The sequence below is a fragment of the Psammomys obesus genome, unplaced genomic scaffold (genome assembly GCF_907164565.1).
Source record: "Psammomys obesus unplaced genomic scaffold, mPsaObe1.curated_primary_1811, whole genome shotgun sequence".
NCBI classification, from domain to species: Eukaryota; Metazoa; Chordata; class Mammalia; order Rodentia; family Muridae; genus Psammomys; species Psammomys obesus.
This window is the reverse complement of record NW_026596131.1, coordinates 425,177-447,260: the sequence shown is the minus strand read 5'-3', so window position 1 is coordinate 447,260 and position 22,084 is coordinate 425,177. Positions and strand designations below refer to the sequence as shown.

Below are 22,084 nucleotides of genomic sequence, written 5' to 3'. Positions count from 1 at the left end.
AAATCCTCCTGCTTCAAGCTTCCCAAGCAAGGATTAAAGGCTAACACTGGGAATTCTTTTTTTTTTTTCCTTTTTAAAGATGTGTTTATTAAGTATACAATATTCTGCCTGCATGTACACCTGCAGGCCAGAAGAGGGCACCAAATCTCATTCTAGAGAGTTGTGAGCAATGTGGTTGCTGGGAACTGAACTCTTGACCTTTGGAAGAGCAGCCAGTGCTCTTAAGTCTGTGCCTTCTCTCTAGCCCCAAACTGGGGATTCTTAATCTGGGGTCCACAAACACACTGGGTGTGGTGGGCGGCGTGAACGCCCCATAATTAAATTCGGGATGGTACCTGTAAAGACTCATTTTTCTCAGGAGAGTTCGTCACTTCCTCTACTTCTCAGCAAGGTCCAGACCTCCACAAAGCCAGACTGGGATCTTACGGTTAGCCTGAGAACCAGCATTTCCTTAGTCTCTTCCCCATTGCTCTCTCCTTCCCGCCTTGCCACTGGACACTGGCTATCTCTTCAGAACCACCTTTTAAAGTTTTGTGGTGTGTATGTCTCTCTGTGTGCGTGCTGCATGCCCATGAATGCGCAGCATACAAAGGTGGAGCTCAGAGGACGCTGTCAGGTGTCCTCCTCTCCCTCTCCCTACCCTGTTTCTCTGAGGCAGGGATCTTTCCGTGATTCAGAAGCACACTCATTTAGTTAGGCTGTCTGGCCAGTGAGTTCCTGTGCCCTATCCCCTAATGCTGGGGTTACAAGCATGTGCACTCACGTGCTGCATTTTATGCAGGTTCTTGGGGTTCAAACTCATGTCCTCATGCTTGTACAACAAGCAAGCTCTCTTGACCACTGAACCATTTCCCCAGGACCCCAGAATTAGTTTTGAAAAACAAAACAAAACAAAACAAGTTTTCAGTATCTCATGAAACTTGTTCTAGCTAATAGAGAGGCTACAATTCTGTTAACAAGCTCGCAGTACTCGAAGATCACTGACTTTCTGAATGCCCTGGAGCTGTATGTACCCCAGCCTGCCAGCTCCAGACCCCAAACAAAACCTCTGCCTTACTGCTAAATCTCTGCAAGCCTTGAAGGTCAAGTCTGAGAAAGACAAGGGCACCTGTCTTTGAGTAGCTGCACAATGGGATGCCAGGCCCTCGTAAGCACGCGGGGCACCCACAGTGGGAGAGGGAACGGAGTCACAGAGAAGCAAGGAAAGAGGCACGGAAGTCTCTGGAGGGCTAATGGGCTGACTGAGCCTGACAGCTGCCTGCTCCAGCTCCAGCACGCCCCCACCCTCACCCCCAGGCCAGTACAATCTGAGCTGCCACCCCAGTTCCCAGTGTGACTCTGGCATAAAGGTTAATCACACCCAGAAAATGCTTATTAGAGACCAGAAATAACCGCTTTTTTGAAGCTCCATTTGGTCTTTGAGGTACAAAGTACAATTTTCTTTGATGGGACAATTCCATGATTAACCTTTTGGGGAGGGACCTGAGAGCCACAGGAGGGAGAGTTGGCCTGGAGGCAGCTAGGGCCACCCCCAACTCCTCAAAGTTTCTGAAGAATCAAGAGAGGGACCTGCCTCCCTTTCCAAGAGCATCCTGGGATATGAGCCCTGGGGTGGGCGTGGCCTCCTCACAGCACTGTTCACTCGTCCTCAGCCATTTCTCCGCCCTCCTATTGAGCTCAGGATGCAGTTCTTACTGGGTGACTGTGTGAGTCACCTGGCCCTTGACAGGCAACTTCCTTTTCTGTTATGCAAGGACAGCAAAAGGAGGAGGCGGACTTCTCGAGAAACAAGGAAGGCAATGCTTCTAGACTATGAGGCCAGCAGAGCCATTCTTACCATTTGGTCCCTCTGGGCCCCGGAATCCTCCTTAGTGCTGGACGGCAGGCTTAGGTTAACATCCATGAGGGTGCCACCTGCCCCATGCCCTGGCTACCTCAGTTACATTCTGCCTCTCTGTGAGCATGCCTCTGGCAAGGAGATTTTCAGCCTAAAAGAATGGCGTTTCGTTGTTTACCTTGCTTGCTTTTGCAAGGCCTTGCTAGGCTGGGGTTCTATGTTCTTGGAGCTCAGAACTTGATTTTAAGAAAAGCAAAGGAATTCAGAAGTAGAGAGCACCAGGACAACAACATCACACACACACACACACACACACACACACACACACACACACACACACCCCACACTGCTTTGATCTATACTCTGTTTGAAAGAGCCTGACTTAGGCAAGGCCAAGGGGAACAAGCCAAGATGTGAAAGATCGAGCACCAGGCTCATAAGCCACAATTTCCTTACCCAATCCTCCCTCCGCCCCCACTCTGAGATGCCGGGATCTGGCTTGCAGAAACAGGACATGTACAATTAATCCTTCAAGCCATAGATACGTGTGCAGCTGTGGGCTAGCTGAACCTGGACAGGGGATTCTAGGGGTATCGAGGGACCCCAAAGGCAACTCCCTGGACTCCGAGGGCTCACGAGGGTCAACCAGAACGGTCAGTGTTGGTGAGGGCTGCAAGCTAAACACAGCCCAGCCGAGACCCGAAGGAAACACCTTCGCTTCTTTTGATCCACAGAGGTGCCCAAAAGCTGAGTCAGGGCGATACCAGTGTCACTACTGACGGAGGGCAGCAGTGTCACGTGCTCTCGCCCAGCCTTCCTGCCTTGCCCTCTCTCCCTCACCCTGCCCCAGGCCACGTCCTCCCCAGCCATCTCTATTGATGGTCACAACCTGTCCCCATCTCAAGGCAAAGAGCCTGTTTCTCCCCCCCAGAGTGGGTGAGCAGTGAAAGATTATTCCAGGCAGACAAGGAATAATGTATTGTCGCATTTAATTAGCTTAAATTGCTGTTGTACAGAGAAGAGAAAAAAAAAAAAAAGGGAAGGGAAAAATCTCCTGCCTACACTCAAGGGGGTGCAGGCCTGGGTGTTCCCCACCTCCAGACTGTCTCCCTGGGTCCTGAGCTCCCATGCGCCCTCCCCTCCCCTTGCTCCTGCCTCATTTCTCTGCCTCCCCTCATGGAGGCCTCATGGCGGGGCTGGGTCTGCCGTACCCCAGCTTCTCTCACTGGGCATTGAAGTTTACATATGGCCTTGGAGGGCACAGGAGAATGTCTGCCCAGGCTGTATGCTCCTGCAGTAGGGTCCGTGGCTCTTATGATATCCTCAATGGATTGCAAGACTTGTAGAATAAATGAATCAAGGAATGAATGAACAAACCAATGAAAGAACCAATGAACAAGTGAATGAAAGAATGAATGAATGAACAAAACAGATTGACTCTCTCTTTCTACCCCATTGGTACAAAGGGTCTTGTGATAATTTTCACAATGGCTTTCAAACCTTCCTCTCCTTCTCGCCTTTCTTCTTTTTCTCCCTTCCTCCCTCCCTCCCTTCCCCCCTCCCTTCCTCCCTCCCTCCCTTCCTCCCTCCCTCCCTCCTTTCCTTCCTTCCTTTCTTCCTTCCCTCCTTTTCTTATTTTTCTTCCTTTGGTTTTCTAGGACAAGATCTAACTCTAGCCTAAGATCTCAGTGTGTATCCTAGACTGGCCTTGAACTCATGGCAATCCTCCTGCCTCAGCCTCCTTGTGCTGGGATGACAGGCATGTGCCATTGTGCTCAGCTCTACCAAGACACCTTGTCACCTGCTGGCTTCTCCTTTCCTTTTCTCCTGCAGATGGAGTGCCCTTCCTTCTCCAGCCCTGGCTTCCTGCACGGCATCTCCGCCTTGGACTCCAGAAAGCTGAGCTCAAGAAAGGCGCACTGAGACCTGTTCTGAGGCAGTGGACAAGTTGCTCTCCAACCCCTCCCAGCCTCAGTTCCCACAAGTGTGAAATGAGCAGGACATTTGTTCCCCACATTCCTCTGCAGGTATGAATATGCTCTGGCTCCAAGACTCTCAGGAAAGCCCAAATTCAACCTCTAGGTTTAGAGTCAGAGAGCTCCACAGTGGAACATCTTACCGCCCAGGCCCACTTGTGTGACCTTGAGAAAACCACTGACCAACTCCGTTTAACCCTTCTGTAAACAGGACTAATCGGAACGAAACATCTATGCCCATTCAATGCTTACAGAATAACCAAACTCTACAGCAATGGGCTTTCTCCCTGCTGGGTGCTTCTTTCCTGGCTCAGTCTTCCCTACGAAAAGTGCCCCTGCCTGGTCTCCTGCCCATCACTCTCCATTGCCAGTCTGTTCCCAGGAGCTGTGGCTATCTACAGAAGTGGGGGGAGTGTCACCCTTGGTGTGGATTAGCTGACCTTGGGAATGGGGTGTGTGTGTTGTGGAGTGGCGCCTATCTCCAATCCCTGTGATGATGGTCAATTTCCACTCCAGGCCTGACTGGATCAAGAAATACAACGAAGCCTGGCCTACAGGGCAGGTCCCAGGACCGCCAGGGACTTGTCATTGTCTGTTGCTCCTCTGTGATGGGCTGTATTCCTCTGGGCATGAGCCAAAACAAACCCTTCCTCCTTCTGTCAGTTATTTGCAACCATCCCAAATCTGCCTGTCACTCACTCACTGCCCCAAGTACCTGTCTTAGTTAGGGTTTCTATACCATGACTTAAAAGCAGCTTGGGGAAGAAAGGGCTTATTTCATCTTCTATCTGCACATCATCAGGGAAGTCAGGGCAGAAACTCAAGCAGAGGCGGTGGAGGAACGATGCTTGCTGGCTTGCTCCTCACAGCTTGCTCAGAACTCAGAACCACCTGCCCAGGGATGGCACCACTCATAGAGGCCGAGCCCTTGGGCCCTTACATATCGGTCATTTCCAAGACAATATCAAGAGAACTTGCTTATAGACCAGTCTTACGGAGGCATTTTCTCTGTTAAGATTCTCTCCCCGCCCCAGATAACTCTAACTTGTTGACAATAAACTAGCCAGGACAATATGACTCGCTCTCTGATACCCTTAGTGCTATGTTTGTCCAGTGTGGGCCTCTGGCCTCCCTCCCTGCCTTCACTGAAGACTTGCCCTTTAACAGCCCCAGAAGTTTCTCATTGTGGTGGCTTGGATAGGCTCACAGATTTGATTGCTTTGTCATCAAATGGAATGGCACTACTTGACAGGGATTAGGAGATGTGGCCTTGTTGGAGTAGGCGTGGCCTTGTTGGAGGAAGTGTGTCACTGGAGGTGGGCTTTGGGTTTCAAATGCTCAAGCCAGGCCCAGTGTCTCTCTGCCCACGGACCGGTATGTAGAATGCTGAGCTACTCGCCAGCGGCACATCTGTCTGCCTGCTGCCATGCTTCCCACAGTGATGACAGGGACAAAAGCTCTGTAATCAAGCCTCAGTTAAATGCTTTTCTTTAAAAGACTTTGCCATGGTCGTGGTGTCTCTTCACAGCACTAGAACAGTGACTGAGACCCTCATGTAATCTCAACCCATCTCAAGTTGGAGCCCTGTACATCTCTCACGGTGTACAGATGACAAACTGGTGTGCTCAGAGAGTGTTGCTCATGGCTGTTACCCTAGCAATTGGAGGCACTGGGACAGAAGCCGCTCTCCCTCCCTACCAAGACAGCCTGTTCCCCAACCCCTTCTATAAAACCGATGCATCCAAGTGGGTTCAGGTTTCTCTCGCCTCTACACCTCTAGGTCACAGCTGGAGTGGGAGCGTGCTGTAGTAAGAACAGGGAAGCAGAGTTCCTCATGGAACCAGGGTGGGAGGCAAGAGTTAGGTAGAACCTAGTGTAATTCTCACAGGAGGCCTGGACTGGGCTCTGATCCTTCTCCCAGGTTGGGGGACTGGAAGCTATGAGGTGTGCGCAATCTCTGGTTGCCGAGGAATTTCCCCTGAGGAGGCAGAAGCCAGATTCCAGATGTTGGGACAGCTGTGGGGGCATCAGCCTTGCAGGTGACATACCCCGGCCCTGGGGCTCTCGACCAGCTGCACTGGGACAAGTGTAACGTGAGAGGGCCTGACGAGGGCAGACGTATGTCCTCAGAAGAGAAGCATTTCAGAAGTGATCTGAGGAGGCTGGGAAGGAAAGGAAAGACTGTTTGGCAGCTGGCAAGTGGCTCTATTATAGAAAGCCTAGAGCTTTTGCAACTCGATGTTTCAGGCAAGCAGCTGCTCGCCAAGGCCACTCGGGAGCTCGAGCTAGCTGCTGCTGGACCAAGGCCCAGTGAGCAGAAGTTAGGAATAATCATGGGACGGGGGATGGCTTAGCCCTATTTTCTCAGCCTGTAAGTTAAATGTGAGTTAGGGAAACCTGGAAGTTCCCTGGTAATGCTTGAGAGCCCCTGGAGGGAAGAGTGACTGGAGGGAAGGGTGGGTGGAGGCCAGAGGCGCTAAATGTCCCAGGGTCCAAGGCCATCTCCATAGCAAAGAACCACTGTCCCAGGCTCAGGGCTTGCTTGGTTGGCAAAGTGCTTGTCCTGCAAGCGTGAGGTCCCGAGTCCGGTCTCCAGAACCCACACACGAATGCTAGATGTGGTGCACACTTGCAATCCCAGGGCTGGGGAGGCAGAGACACGCAGGTTCCTAAGGACTGATGGCCAGCCAGTTCAGCCTGATCGGTGAGCTCCAGGCCTTGTCTCTGGTCCCCATACATACATGTACATACACATACACACACACCAAACAGAACTACTGTCACCAAATGCCAGGAATAGTGGCCTTGGCCAGCCCTATTCTGAAGGCACTCACCTGTCTGCTCATTGGGAGGGGAAAGGGAGACAATGGAGGCCCTTGGGGAAAAGGAAAACACACAGGAAAGAGCCTTCTACACACACAAAGAGACGCCCTGGGTGCTCTCTGTCCATCAGAGGTCCTCTGCAACCGTGGACCAGTCATCCCTGCTTCTGGACTCAAGCTGAGCTCAGGGAACTGGTTGGTGGCAAGGATCTAACACGGCCAGGGGGCCCCACCCAGCCAGCTCTTCCCAGCTCCTCCTGGGTGGGATGTGGCAGAAGTCCAGAAAGATGAGGAAGGAGAGATTGTTGGTGTGGCTGAAGCTCAGGGTCAGGGCCCTGGATGTGGTAGTGAGTCTCGTATCTAGACAGTCTCGGCCAAATGACAGAACCGGTACAGGGTCGGGCCACGGTAGCTTTAGATGAGCCCTCTATGAAAGGAAGAACTTCTTTGGCCTCTCTGGGGCACTGGGACCCACTAACTGTGCTTAGACGTCTTCTTACCTCAGGGACAAGGGACAGAGTCATGGGTGCATTAGTTAGGGTTTCTACTGCTAAAGAAGAAGAAGGAAAAGAAAGCCAGCACGGAGTGTCACACTGGTCCTCCTCTGCCAGAATAATCCACAAGGCTCTACACCACAGACTCTGATATCAGAGATGTTCTCTTACTCAGGTCCCTGCAGCACAGTGAAGGGCATGACCACACAGGACATGGGCAGTGATTCCGGCACTGAGGGTGGGAATTGTAGCTCCCAGATGCTTCTCTACTCAAAGGGGTGCTCGGGACCTGTTTGGGCAGGCTTGCCAAGGGCAAACTGTTCAATACCAGTCTAAAGCGTGATAAGCCCAAAATTCGAGAGTGACTACTTAGAAACTTGGATGAGAATTTGTCCTTGCTGTGACACCCAAGCAACTTGTCAATAAACTCATCTCCTTGAACTAGGTTAGACTAATTCCAATGTTGTCAGACTGGCAAGGTGAATCACGGGGCACAGCCAGGACCACATGCCAGTCTGCAGAGGACTGGAAAATCCCCATTGGTCTCTCTGCTGGCTGGCTGGCTGGAGGACAGAGCTCCGACTGGTTCGTTGTGGTAGGCCCCATGGAGGGGACGGTTTGGGTGACTGCCGAGCTCAGCACAAAGGGGCGGAACAGGGAAGACGGCTGACGCCCAAGAAAGTAGCAGGTCCCCCCTCTTTGAGCATTAGTGGGTGCGGGCTGCTCGATGCACAAGCATTTCCCAAAGGTCACCCCATCAGGGAGTGACAGAATTGACTCTAACCCCAGGACTTTTAGCATTAGGGAAAGTGCCCCGTTCTTGGGAAACTCTGCTTCTCAGGGTACACATCAGCTCTGCCAATCATGGCCTGGCTCTCACAGCATTCACACCAAACCATGGGGCCCAGCTAGCTGCAGAGAAAGGTCTCAAAGCCGTCCCACTGCCACCCATGGGGAGCTAGGGAGTTATGCACTCAGGATGAAACCGTTTAGAGGAGGTAAGGGTGCCGCTGTTCTGAGCCACTTTGGCCTTCCCTAGCTACTCCTGCCCCACTACCAGAAGGATCAGAACACCTCTGATCCCATTTTGGGGAACAGAGTGCCCCAGACCTGCTCTGTGATACCCCAGCTTATAAGAAGACTCCTGTTCTCTACGACCTCAGCCTGGGCCCTGACGTTCCCTTGGTGATATTTCCCTAGAAGCCCACAAGATACAGATGCATCTGTCTGAGTGTGGACCGCGCCCTCCCCTCCATCCTCCAGCACACCCCAGGGGACACAGGCCAGGGCTGGAACCTCTGAGTGTTAGTAAACACTCATCATCAGGATGCATGCTATCTTGGGCACTAGGGAGGAAGAAAGCGTCAGAATGACCAAAGTGGACACCCAAGTCATCCTCTTGCCATGCCTGCTCACGTCACATGGTCATGTACCATACCTTTTTCTCCTCCACTTTAGCCAGTGAAATCTCTCTCTCTACCAGGCTGTCTATCTTGAAGACTGCCTCCTCTGTCATAACAGAAATGTCCACCCTGAGAAAGCTGTGGACAAGACTGGGTCCCTCAGTACAGGAGAGTCTGGTCCTCGAAGGACCATACCCCACTTGTATTCCTTCTCAATCCTTTCTCATCAGCCAGGACCTTCCCATCTCTGATATTTCCTGAGCCTCCCTCTCTCTCCCACCTCCGCCCTCAGGCTGCCCACCAGCAATGTTCTCATAGCGGAAGGGGGCCGCTGAGCCAGAAAAGGCCTTCCAGCCGCCACTCAGCCCTGCCCAAGAGGGCTGGGAAAGAAAGAGATGTCAAAAGAGAGGATTACACCCTGCCTTCTGTCAGATGACTCTCTTGTCTTTGCTGCAGCCAGCTCCTGACCTAGCCGTTTACCTGGGCAGACTGCCTTTCAGTTCTCTGGCTCTGTGTGCTTGCCAGCGACCTTGATCAATAAGCCGTTCTCATTTTCCTGAATGCCATGACTTCCCAGCACCTAAAGACTCAACCAAGATTCCTACTGTGCCTCATGGCAGCCTTATATCTCCGCTAGGGTTATCCCACCATGGCCCTCAGGCCACATTGCTCCCTTAGGTGGTGGGCTGGACACCTCCAGTACTTTCTGTATGTCCCAGACAATTCTTTATCCAACGTGGCCCAACAAAGCCAAAAGTCTGGGTACCCTTGTGCTGTCTGAACACCGAAGACTCCAGAGTCAGAGTAAACAATGTCCCGCCATCCCCCACCCCCGTGGCACAGTGAAGCAGCTGGACCTGCCCAGCCAGTTTCTCCTCTGGATTTTGACCTAGGGCCCCTTGCTCCCCACCATACCAGAGATCAGGGTGACAGCGGAGGAGGGTGGGTGCCACTCAGACCAACACGGGGCCCCTGTGGTTGCTATTCTCTGGGCCCAGCAGGCTGGCGGCAGGATTATCTGTTTCCATAGCATCTCCCTGAGATCCAGGAACATTTTTTCTGGTGGACAACTGCCAAAGTTGGGACATCTCAACAGGTAGCTCTGGGCACAGGGACCTGTGTCCTGGAGCTGAATCCAGACATGTCCATGTTATACAAAAGGAAGGGCCTGTCCTGGTTCTGAGGTGAAATTCTGAGAGGCTAGGCCTTTTGATTTCACAGAAGCGGCTCCTGCTTCTAAATCTAAAATAAGTGGTTAATACCCTGTTGCCTGGCAGACTCCACAGAGGTGTTTTCAAAATAATCGCCTGCACCTGAAAATTAGTCACATTGGATGATCCTCCTTTTGCTGACAAATGCTTCTACAGGTCAACGTGGCCTCTGACCTTGAGCTCAGCTGCAGGTTTGGGGACTCTAGCCTTTTCCCCTAGGGAGCAAAAGGTGAAAAGCACCGGGTATGTCTTCTCCTCCCCACTCCACACATTCCTCCTTTTCCCCCATCCTTCTCCTCCTCTTCTGGTTTTTTGTTTGTTTGGATCTCATGTAGCCCAGAATGACCAAGAACTTCTAATCCTCTTCTAATCCTCTTGTCATTACCTGGGTGCTGGATGACAGACGTATGAGCCACCATGCCTGGTTTCTATAGTGCCAGGGGTCAAGCCTAGGACTTCCTGCACGCTAGGCAAACTTCCAAGCGAGCCACATCCCCAGCCCCCTCCCCCAACACCTCTAGCGGCCTTTCTTAGACTGGGGACATTGGCAGGATATCTTATAGGACCACTCTAGGACCATACTTATTAGAGGCAGATTGTGTGCTGGACACTTTAGCGCTGTTTTCGTTCCACACCCAACACGCGAGAAATCGTGGTTACGCCATTTTCCCAATTTTGGGGCGAGTGTGCAAGTGGGTTGCGTTGTGTATGTGACATATGTGCTTGTTGGTGTGGATAATGCATGCTAACATGTGCACGCATGTGTGTGTCCGCGTGTATGTAGGACAGAGATGAATATCGGGTATCTTCCCTCTATGACTCTTCAGCGGTATTTTATCAGACAGCAGCTTTCCCTGAAACTGAAGCTCATTGATTAGGCTGGCTGGGCTGGCTAATGAATGAGCTTCAGGGATCCACTTGTCTTCATAGGCAGCCAGTGTTGAAGTTGCTATAAGCTGCCACGCTCAGGTTCCCCCTCCCATCACCCTTACTTTCCAGTCCTCTCAGGGTCCATCCCTCCAGCCCTGGGGTCTCTCCCCGACAAAAAGCGAGTCTATTTATAGCCACTGAAGCGTGGTCTAACTCCCCGTGGTCAGCCCCTCAAAGAAAAATGAGTCCCTCCCCGCCCCCACCCCCACGAGTGGCCCTCTATTGTGGAGAGCTGCACTTCAGCAATCCTTACCACAATTTTTAAGAGTTCTCTCTGACGGCTGCCTTTTGTCACTTTTGAAGCCTTCCCTGTCTCTGTTTCTCAAACGTGAGTCTGCAGTCATCAATACCACTGCAGAAGACGCTTCCGTGTCCTTTACAGTCAGTGGGAGCATGGACCATGGACTTCCGCCTGGCGTCTAGTGACAGCCTGGACACGGACATCCACCTGGCCTCTGTGTGCCCAAGTTTGCATATGATTGGAGTCCGGGACGGGACCCACTCTCAGGTCCTCGTACTCTCCCAGCAGGTCTCCCGGCAGGCACTGTCCTGAGCTCGCACTCTCTCCAGCTTCGTCTTTCCCCTCTAGCTTTTAAAGCATGAAGAAGCAGACACAGACCCTCATAGCAGAGTCGGGATTTGCCCGCATCTGCTTCACCGATGTTCTCATCTCCCACAAGAGAATGCCTGGCCAACAACAAGATGGCTGGCGATGGGCATTTTAAGAGGACTCCGTGTATGGCTTACAAGTGCCTCTGCTGACAGGATGGGGTCATTTATAATTAACAATTCATTGTTTGACCAGGAAGCTGCAGTCAACATCTCCACCTGTCCTTCCGTCCCCAATGGGCTCTCGTTTCCAGAGAGTCCAGAAATGGCCGAGGTGGAATCTGAGATGAGAGACAGCACCCTCAGCTCTCCTGTCACCCAGAAGGAGGCAGGAAGGGCAGGACCTTGCTGGGCTCACTCAGTGTTCCCAGACTCTCTACGTGGCTTCCTCCCCCACCCCCCTTAGGCTCCAGTCACTGTGCTCCAGAACTGTCCTGGGGCCTGCTGCTTTCTTTTCTCTTTTCTAATAACCACAGCGGCTGAAGGGGAGGTTCTGGTGTTCTCCCTATCTGTGGTGTCTTTGCTTTTCTGCCTTTTCATCTTAGGCAACTCTGTTTTGAGGTGATACCCAAGGCCCACGGGAGGGCCTTTATCCCAACTGCATCGACTAACAGGAGGGGGTGACAAAACAACCCTGGCCTTAGCCCCCAGGTGTCTGGTAAACACCTCCTGTGAAGGGAAAATGGCAGCTGGGGCTACCAAGGCCCAGAGAACAAGACTTGGTCTCCATACATCGATGTCCCTAGATGAAGAGGAGCAGAGCCGGGCAATCACTTTGCTGGACCTGTTCTTCCCAAGTAAGGTTGCAGCCCTAACGGAACCTTTGAGAGACAAATGGGTTAAAGGGAATCAGTTCTGCGCTCAGGGCACAGATGAAGAAACTGCAGCTCAGAGACTTGACATCACACAGCCCATTGGATGCAGAACTCACAGCAAGGTCAGGCCAAGCGATGGCCTATGCGTTTCCCTACTGAAATTCTCAGCCTTGCACCTTGGTCCCTCTATTGAGGCTGACTTCCTCATCATTCTCGCTCCCTAGGAGCAGAGCACTGGCTCTTGGCAAGACTTTAGACACTAAAGCAGTGGATCCAAAGGGTACATCTGATCCCTAAACTGCTTCTGTGAGGCCGATCTTTGCTGGCTGCTGCTGCTCCCCAAGAAGTCAAATGCCAGCAAGGGTAAGGAATGAATTTTCCATGTGAGCTCTAGGCCAGTGGCTTGCTTTTTCATGTCTGCAAGCTTTGGGAAGGGGCCGACCAGCCAGGTTGCCCCCTTAACTGGAGATCAAATCCCATGGTTTGCCCTCATTTTAGGTCTCCCTTTCCTGCTGTGCTTCAGGTCTGTGGCCAGGCCACTCCACACCCCACAGTCCCACCCTGGCTCCCCCCCCCTTTTTTGCCTTCTATCCCTCCCAACACCTCTAGGAAACCCAACTACATTATTAACTTAAGCAAAGAAACAATGGAAGAGAGGACCTCTTCCCACAGAGAAGGGCAGTCTCCCTCTGATGGCTCAGAAATGGCATGAGACAAGCCTGGAGCTGTGACATAGCAAGGGAGAGGGCTGTCAGATGGCCACGGCAATGCTCAGACCTGTTATTTTATTTTCAAGACAGGGTTTTTCTGTGTAGCCGAGGCTGTCATGCACTCACTCTGTAGACCAGGCTGGTCTCCAACTCACAGAGATCCGCCTGCCTCTGCCTCCCTGAGTGCTGGGACCACAGGCCTGCGCCACAGCACCCAGCTCAGACCTGTTCTTAAAGACAGGACCTGTAGGGATTATTGTTAAACTGGTCACAGAAGCTATGGCACAGTCATTTCTTTCCCTGGCTTGTAGACTCTGCCTAATGCTTCTAAATTGCAAAAAGCAGTAACAACAGCAATGAAACTGTTTTTTCTGGAAGCCACTAGACACTCGCTGTCCTTGAAGAACTCACCCAGGTCTAGTCCATCCCTTACAGTTACCGTCAGGAATCAGCTGTCACTCGAACATAGATCTATCTCCAGGCCAGAACAGTGGGGGTGACACCACACACACACACACACACACACACACACACACACACACACACACGTTCTTCATCTTTCTCACACTCTCCCACAATGCTCTATAAGCAGTTCAATGTGAAAGACACACTATAAAGCTCCTGAGTGACCCTTTTCCAAGCATGGCTTTCCTGTCAGTCATCAGCAACAGCGCTCCCCCCCCCCCCCCCCCCCCCCCCCCCCCGCCTTCCCCCCCCGCCCCAAGCCCCCGGCCCCCCCCCCCCCCCCGCCCTTCATGATCTCCAAGTTCCCTAGATTCAGATGTTCAAACTGATGAAACTCGAAGGCTCTCAGGCTTTGAGAGTGAGTTTTAAGTGGCTAGAATTTTTACTGGCGAAGGCCAAGCAAAGACTTAGGCAGGAGCGAATTCTGTGCGCAGGCGCTAAGAACAGGGTCAGGCTGTTGACTGCCAACCTCACAGTGCCCCTCTCTCAACAAGCAGCTTAGATTCTCTCTGCCTGAGATAGAATTCCCACTTCTTGGGCTGTTATGACGGCTGAATGACTTGATATTTACAAAGCAGCTAGGCAGACACTGGCAAATGTGCGTGCCATACAAATACCACCTTCCCTGCTCCTCGGTGGGTTTCCTGAGCACACGCTGGGTGTCTCGGGTAGGATAAGTCCCCCATCTCCCAGTAGCCAGTAGGAACAAGAAAAAAAAAAAAAGGACCTTTTAAGAAAATATGGGTATTCTAAATAGGTCGTTGCACACAAATTCTAAGAATGGCTTCAGAAAGAACATGGATCCATTTCCATGTAAACTTGGAGATAATCCATAGCCGATTTTTTTTTTTTAATTCGCTTTAAAGACTGCATTCTAACCTCCCTGTGAATTTAGATCAAGGCTCAGTACCCAGGAAGCTTTGGAAAATACTTCCATCGATGCTTATCTATTCAATCTCCCCACTTGTGGGGGACTCTGGTTGCCCAGAAAACAATCTCGGGCTCCAGCCCTTCGGTTCACTGAGACCCCCTTAGATTTGAAGACAACCCTTGAGCCTTTGGAGAGGGAGGACATGGGAACCCAAGCCACTGGTGAGCGGAACGGTCAGTCACATTTTAGAGGCGTGGTGGTTTAACTCACGCTTTTCGAGCAAGTGAATGTGCAGTCTGTTTAACAACCGATGGAAAAATCGGTCTGTCAGTCAGCACCTCTCAAATCCACTTAAACGTCTCGAACACAATCGCTCTGGGACCAGATGTCTCTGCTTGGGGCTCAGGAGGTCCCTGTCGCCCCTGCACAGCCCCGAGACCCCCGCATGGCAACCCGGGCGGCCAGGCTGCGTTATCCAGGCCCACTCACCTTCCCAGGCACCGGTCCTGAAGTGCTGGCATCCAGCGAACCCGCGGGCGCCGAGACGCGCTGGGCACGGGCAGAGTGGCCCGGGTCCCCAGGCTGCCGCCGCACTGAGAAGCACCCAGGTCTTCCCGGGCTCTGCCCACCCCTGCGCAGCCCCCGAACTTCGCTGGAGACTTTCCGAAAACTCCGGGCGGAACCGCTTCCCCCAAGCCCGGCGGCAGGAGCGAGCGCGCCGAGAGAGAGACGGCGTCGCGCTCCGGGGCTGTGGCGCCCCAGAGGACCGGCCGGACCCCGGGGCGCGCGCGGCACCGTCGCCTTTCGGAGATGCTACGGGAATCGAGGGCCGCGGCGCGCCGGCCGCGTCTACCTCCCGAACCTGGGAACCGGCAGGAGAGCGCGCCCGGGACCCGGACAGGGCCGGCTCCGAGGGTGTCTGTCCGGCGGGGTCAGGGACCCCCTTCCGAGCCCCGAAGGGGACGGCGCTTCGGGCCACCAAAACCGCAGCGCTTCTCCGCGCCAAGCCGGGGTTCCTCGAGTGGGCGGACCCCCTCCTCCTCCTCCGGCAGCGCCGCGGCTTCGCCACTACCCTCTCTTTTCCGCACCGGAGTTCTCCCTCTGCCTCGGTAGCTCGGCTCCGGGGGTCCAGGTAAGAGGACAGCGGGCTGCGCCCCAGCCTCCCGGGGCGCGCCGGCTTCCCGGGTCCCCTCCCCCCAGCACCCTTGCCCACGCCTGCCCTGCGCTCGTCCCGCCCGGGGCTCCCCGGATGCCCGGCGGGGTCGCTCCGCGCTCACCTTCACCAGCCGGAGCTGCGGGCGCCGTCCCATCCTCGGTCTGGCTCCGTCAGCGTCCCCGATGCCCGGGTCGTTCCGACATCCCCCGGGCGGAAGGCGGGCGGCTGCGGTCTCTGGTGGGCGGCCGGTCCTCCCCGGGGCCCGCTGCGCTGCGCCTCGGCGCCTGGCTTCGCGCCCTCCAGCCCCGCCTCGCCCTGGCTCTCCCTCGGCGAGCAGGTCTGGCCGGCGCCTCCCGGCTCAGCCCGGCCACCTCTCTGCTGCCTGGAGCCCGCGCCGCCCCGCCGCCTCCCCCACGGCCCGCCCGCCTCTCGCCTCGGCTCCCCGCCCCCTCGCCTTGCGTCCCCTCCTCTTTCTTCCTCCTCTCCCCCTTGGTCCCTCCCCCCGCGCCTCGCCCCTCCGCCGGCTGCGGGCTCCCGCCTCCTCGGTTCGTTGTCCAGCCCCGGCCCCCGGCCCTGGCTGGGCTGGACCCCCTCTCCCCGCACCCTGGCTTGCGGCGGGGCGCGAGGGCAGCCGTGGCGGCCCCGGCAGCGGGGGGGGGGGGGGAGGCTGGGATCCGGTGGCTGGAGAGCCGGCAGCCTCTCTCCTCTAGCCTCCTGTGCGGCTGGATGTGGAGACCGGGGGGGGGGCGTTCCCGGGGGGGCTCGGGATACTTGCGGGGCTCGGGTAGGGGGCGGTTAGGAGGCTGGGAGGAGCTGGAGAGAATAGGGCGAGCTCCACAAAGCTCAGCCTACGCGCAAACAAGAAGCCAGGAACTACATTTGGGTCGTTCCCGCCTCGCGGCCAGCCGGGAGGTCCGCAGCCTCCCCCACCTCGGTGGGGACGGGAGCCTGGGGTGGACCTGCAGTCCCAGCCCTTCGCCCGTTTCTGGCTTAGACACACCCAGGGAGTGCTGAGACGCCAAAGCTCTGCGGCAGAGCCCTTCCCTTCTCAGTCGTTCATCCATTCGTTCCTTTTGTCATACTAAGAGTCTGTCAGTTTGGTCCAGGCCCTACTTCGGGTCTCCAAGATGAAGTGGAGACGGCGGGCTGGGCGCCTGGACTTTAAGGAGGGGAGAGCGGGGCGCGCAGTGCGCCGCGACGCTGGGGACGCAGCTGGGAACCCAGCCTGGAGGGCGCGGAGGGCGCCACAGCGCCCCCTCCTGGCCAAACTCTCGGGGCTGGAACGCTGTCCCGCCAGATCTGGGGTCTTCCTCTGGGTTGGCTATCTAACTGCGCTCCGGCCTGAAAAACAGCTCGCTAGGTGGACTGTTGTTCTAGTTTCCGCCCTCCCGGGGCAGATACATCCTCACCCCTCGGAACCGGGTCTCCAGCGCCCGCGGTGCGTGCTCCCGAGTACGCAGAAGCACTGAGAGAGAGAGGCAAGTTCCCAGGGCTGGGACCAGCTCCCTTTAAAGTCCGGCTGAGCCTGACGTCTCTGGGCTCTGCTTTGTGCGACCCCTCTCCCTTATCCTCTGTTCTCGGCACACTGGGCAAGATCCAGCGCAGCTAGGTGCCCGGCTGATAGTCATTTTGGAGCTGGGGTTGCTGTAGGTGAAGTGATCGTTTATTGGTGAGGAAACTGAGGCACAGGGGAGCGTGGCTTGTTCAAATCTCCGTACTCCCAGCTCAGTGTCCCTGGGAGGCTTGGCCTTGATGGATTTGGGGGTGCTGGGGCTCCAGGAGCACTAGCTCAACCTACTGGTCACATGGGCTTAGCCGTTGAGGAATGAGAGAGCGCATTCCAGTGAGGCAAAGTCCTGTGTCTTCAGGTTCAGGGCAGTGACTCACTCCAGTCAGTCCCAGAGAGACCGACTTATGGACAAACTAACCAGTCTGCCAACTTACTGTCCCCTACAGCAAAAGGGAAATGCAGAGTGACCAGGTAGCCTACTGGTCCTGGAGTCAGGCAGCCTGGGCTGGAGTCTAGGCTCTTCCGAGTTCAAGCTGGACAGCTCTAGAGAATGATTTAACAGGGCGTCAATATTTTCACTTATTAAATGGGCACGGAAATGTGTACCTCCTGGTGGGGGGGTTGGAGGGGGAGCGCTTGGCACGGTGCCCCTCCCATGGTCATCATCAAGATAGAGTGCACCAGGTGCTCTTCCAGGAAATTCTTGGCAGGAAGGAGATTCTTGAGAAGGGCCCTGGAACCCTGGACTGACGGATGGGAGGAGGGAGAAGAGGCTAGCTGGAGCCCCAGGGCCATATCTCAGCCCTGGCCTTGGAGTATAGTCTGTGGGGGAAGGACAGCATCAGGGCTGGCTGCCTTTCTTTGGATTCTGACTCCTGGGGCTCAGTAAACAGCAGCGGATTTCAGCTCTGAGCTCACCCTCCTCCCCTTGACATGATCTTTAAATATGCTAATGCCATCAGCTCGCAGAAATCAGCCCTGATTCATCTGGCTTTGAGCCTGTGAATACCTATTCCCCGGGAGTGTCTCCAGTCCGGCTCACCCTGGCTGTGTTATTCCGTGACCTTAACTCCATCAGGACCCCAGGCTGGAGCCGGTCCTTGGGTTTCATGCCAGGATCCAACTTGTTCTGAGAGCCGCAGTTCAACAGTTCTCAGTATCCCCTTGTATTTGTCTAGACACTGCAACCTTTTACCTTCAAAGGCTTGGCTCTCTGCCAGGGACAACACTAGCTCAACCTCTGCCATCACCCTGTCCCCACAGCCCGGGCTCCTGGGTGGTCTCCCCTCACCCTGCTCTGGACCTGCTTGGCCCCATCTGAACCTTCTTTCCGCTGCCCAAGCCCTCCCACACTCTTCTCATCACTCCCTCTGTTCAGTCTTATTTATTTAACTTTATTTTATGTGCATTAGTGTGAAGGTGTCAGATCCCTTGGAACTACAGACAGTTGTGAACTGCCGTGTGGGTGCCAGGAATTGAACCTGTGTCCCTTTGAAGAGCAGGCAGTGTTCTTAACCACTGAGCCATCTCTCCAGCCTCTCTGTTCAGTCTTAGATCCAAGCAGGAATCAGCTTTCATTCAGAAACACCCTCAGATAGCAGAGAAATGTAAGGACAGTAGCAATGTGTGTGTGTGTGTGTGTGTGTGTGTGTGTGTGTGTGTGCACGCCCATGGATGGTGGCAGACACTCCGGTGAGACAGAAGGTCTCAAACCTCTCAGATCACTTGTGACTAAGAACCAGGTCTACTTACTTATTGCAGCAGAGTCTTAGTGGCCCAGGCTGGCCTCCAACTCATGGCAGTCTCCTTACCTCAGCCCCCCAAGTGCTGGAAATTATAGGCGCGCTCCATCAGGGCCCCTGCTATTTTTACATTTCTAATTGGTCACAGCTGACACTATTGCAAATACAGTGGGAATACATGACTAGGAAGGGAAATTAAAAAAAAAATAAAGATGCAATTAAAAACCTAGAAAATAGGATAAGGGCTGGTGAGACGGCTCAGGGGTTAAGTGCATTGACTGCTCCTCAAGAGGACCCGAGTTCAATCCCCACCTCCCACATGGCAGCTCACAACTGTCCGCAACTCCAGTTCCTGGGGATACAATACTCTCACATACAAACATGCAGGCAAAACAACAATGCATAGAAAACAAATAAATTATTAAAAAAAACAAATAACCCTAGAAGATCCAGTAGGCCTACAGATGGCTTTGGTGTATGTGGACACTTATTCTCTCTTTTCCACTTACCTTGTCCCACCCTGTCAGCACAGCTGTCAGGCCCCCATCAGTTTTTGGATCATACTTCCCCGTAGCCCCAGTCCCAAGGATGCAGCCAGGAAAATGGCATTTTAAAGAACAGTCTTTAAAGTTCCAGGAACGCTGGGAGACAGCGTTAGGTACTCCACTTCATCAGCAAACATTTAATGAGCAGCAACTATATGCCGGTCACCGTGGGATGCCAACGCTAATAGTGATTAATGTGCCAGGGTCCTAGCCCTCAGAGTGTTCACAGCCCGGTGTGGGATACAGTCGCTTTGATAAATAACTGAAAAGCTAGCAAAATTGAGTCAACAATAGACTGGGCACTGTGGCAGGGATATTAATACTGCCAACAGAGAAGTTCTATAGAAGGGGCAGCAAGGCTTTTATACGATCTGGAAGGTGCCTGTTCATATGCTTACGTGTGTAAAGTGTTTCATGTGCAGTGCCTTGTGCCATTTAAATTCTCTCCCCTCCCCTTTCTCATTTTTGTGTGTGACAGGGTTTCTCTGGGTAGCCCTAGCTGTCCTGAAACTTGCTCTGTAGACCAGGCTGGCCTCAAACTCAGAGATCCTCCTGAGTGCTGAGATTAAAGGCGTGTGCCACCACAGCCCTGCCATTTGAGTTCTTTTTTAAAATTTGTGTGAGTGTGGGCACACACTCATGCCCCAGCATCTGTGTAGAAGTCAGAGGACAACTTTCAGAAGTCAGTTCTCAACTTCCACATGTAAAGGTGAAAATGATTATTAACAGGTATTAGCCACCCCCTCCCCCTCAAAGTATTGACCACATTGTGGTGGGGCACACCTTTAACACCAGCACTCAGGAGGCAGGGGCAGGCAGATCTCTGTGAGTTTGAGACCAGCCTTGTCTACAAAGTGAGTTCCGGGATAACCAGGACTGTTACGCAGAGAAACCCTGCCTCAAAAAACAACAACACAAACCTTCCTATTATTATTGTTATTTATTGCGTGTGTGACGGTTGTGCGAGCATACATACTATGACACACATGTGAGGCTTTGTCCTCCCATCTCCGTATCCCATTTCGCTGTAGGATTGTGTACCCTTGCACCTGGCTTTTATGTGGGTTCCTGGGATGGAACTCAGATCATCAGACTTGTGTGCAAAGTGAACTTTTACCTGGTAAACTGTCTCGCTTGCTTTTTTTATTTTCTTGAGAGAGAAATTATTATGTAGCCCAGATTGGCCTTGAACTCACCAAATAGCCAAGGATGACTTGAACTTCGAATTCTATGGCCTCCGCCGCCAAGTCCCAAGACTACAGGAATGTGTCACCATGCCTGGTTTATGCAGTGCTCCCGTTCAGCCCCGGGGCTTCCAGAAACTATTCCACCAACTAAGCCCTGCCCCAGCCCGACTGCCATTTTCATTATTGAATGTTATAAATGGCCATCGCCAACGTTCTCTTTCTAGAGATGTACCCAGCACTGTCCTGGATTTGGGGGTGGGATTCTGGTGTCAACCTGGCTTGGCTCTTAATGCCTTTGTCAGAGGATAAGGTTTCCAGAAGAGATGGGTCAAGGGAAGAGAATGTGGACAGGTGAGGGTGGCAAGAGAGAAAGACTTTCAAGGCAGGAGATTCCCTCAGAGACCAATCACGGGGCATAGGAAGCTGGTGGTGGCAGGAGGCAGGCTGGGGAAAGGGCGTGGCATCTTTCGTTCGATCCTTTAGAACTACAGGTAGAACACCAGGTTTGGGGAGGCAGTTTTCAGGGCTCAGCTCTTTCAGAAACGCTTCCTCATTGAATCCCGGGAACAGCTCTGCGATGGAGGCCTTGGCAGCCTTTTTCAGTTAGGAAAGCCACACAGAAACCTGACGCCTTGCCCATGGTCACCCAGCTGGCTAGCCACAGGCAGCTCCATGTTCTTGAGTCCAACTCTGGATGTTTCCAGTATACCGTGGAGAGACGGCTTGAACCTGGTCCTCTAGGGAGTTTCGCTATAATTTAGAGAAGTCTTCAGTTCCGGAAAAGTGACACCTCAGGATGAGACAGACTATGAGGATGAGGCTTGGCAGTGACATGGTCAAAGAATTCTTGTGGCTCCTCCTTGCCTTTCCCCAAGTCTGAATTTGCATCAATCAAGCACGCTGTGTATACTTATCCGTAGCACAATTACCATATTTTTGCATTTATTAAGCAGGGCCAAGAAGTCTATTGAAGTTTATTGGTTGGTTCTTTTTATTAATTTTTGTAAGTTTATTGTTAAAACATGCAAATAAATTGTATAGTTCATTGAATTACATAGATTTAGGGTCTGGTTAATTTTGGTATGTGATGTGTTTTGTTTATTTGTATTTATTTTGTTCTTTTGTAAGAAAACTTTTTTTTTTTTTTTCCTTTTGAGACAGGGTTTCTCTGTGTAACAGCCCTAGCTGTCCTGGAACACGCTTTGTAGATTGTGCTGGCCACAAACTCACAGAGATCGACCTGCCTCTGCCTCTTGGCCGCTGGGATTAGAGGTGTGCCACCACACCTGTCTCCGTAACAGAACTTTTTAAAGGTGCATGGAAGTGAAAAGGTTTGCATGAGCCAGGTCCGGTGGTGCACGCCTATGCCTGTAATCCCAACACTTGGGCAGGCAGAGGCAGGGAGATCTCTGTGAGTTTGAGGCCAACCTGGTCTACAAAGAGAGTCCAGGATAGCCAAGGCTACACAGAGAAACCCTGTCTCAAAAAAAAAAAAAAAAAAAAAAAGTTTGCATGCAAATATTCTGGAAGTAGAAGCAAAATTTTTTTGAAAGGAAGGGCACACACCCACTTATCTCTATAGAGAAATCACTTCCAGAGGCTGTAGACCACAGGATCTTTTGTGCCCAGTCTGGGGAGAGTCTTTGGCAATGTCTAAAGATATTTGGATTACCATGGGTGCGGGGATTTTTGTTGGCATCCAGGGTCTCGGGATTCTGCAGTGATATCCAACAAAGTACAAAACTATGCATCCTCAAACAAGGAGCTACCTGGCTTGAAACACCCACGGGACCTCCGTCCC

At 53.1% G+C, this 22,084-nt stretch overlaps 1 protein-coding gene across 1 annotated transcript in view; it reads right to left on the bottom strand.

Annotated features, from left to right (window-relative positions):
* The window catches only part of Crhr1 (corticotropin releasing hormone receptor 1), a 40,914-nt gene extending 25,260 nt beyond the window's left edge, over nt 1–15,654 (bottom strand). Inside the window, exon 1 of the mRNA XM_055592260.1 lies at nt 15,421–15,654. Coding sequence (XP_055448235.1) covers nt 15,421–15,453 — 33 coding nt within the window. The 5' untranslated portion in view covers nt 15,454–15,654. The remainder of the gene's footprint in view (nt 1–15,420) is intronic.
* Between the last annotated feature and the right edge of the window lie 6,430 nt (nt 15,655–22,084).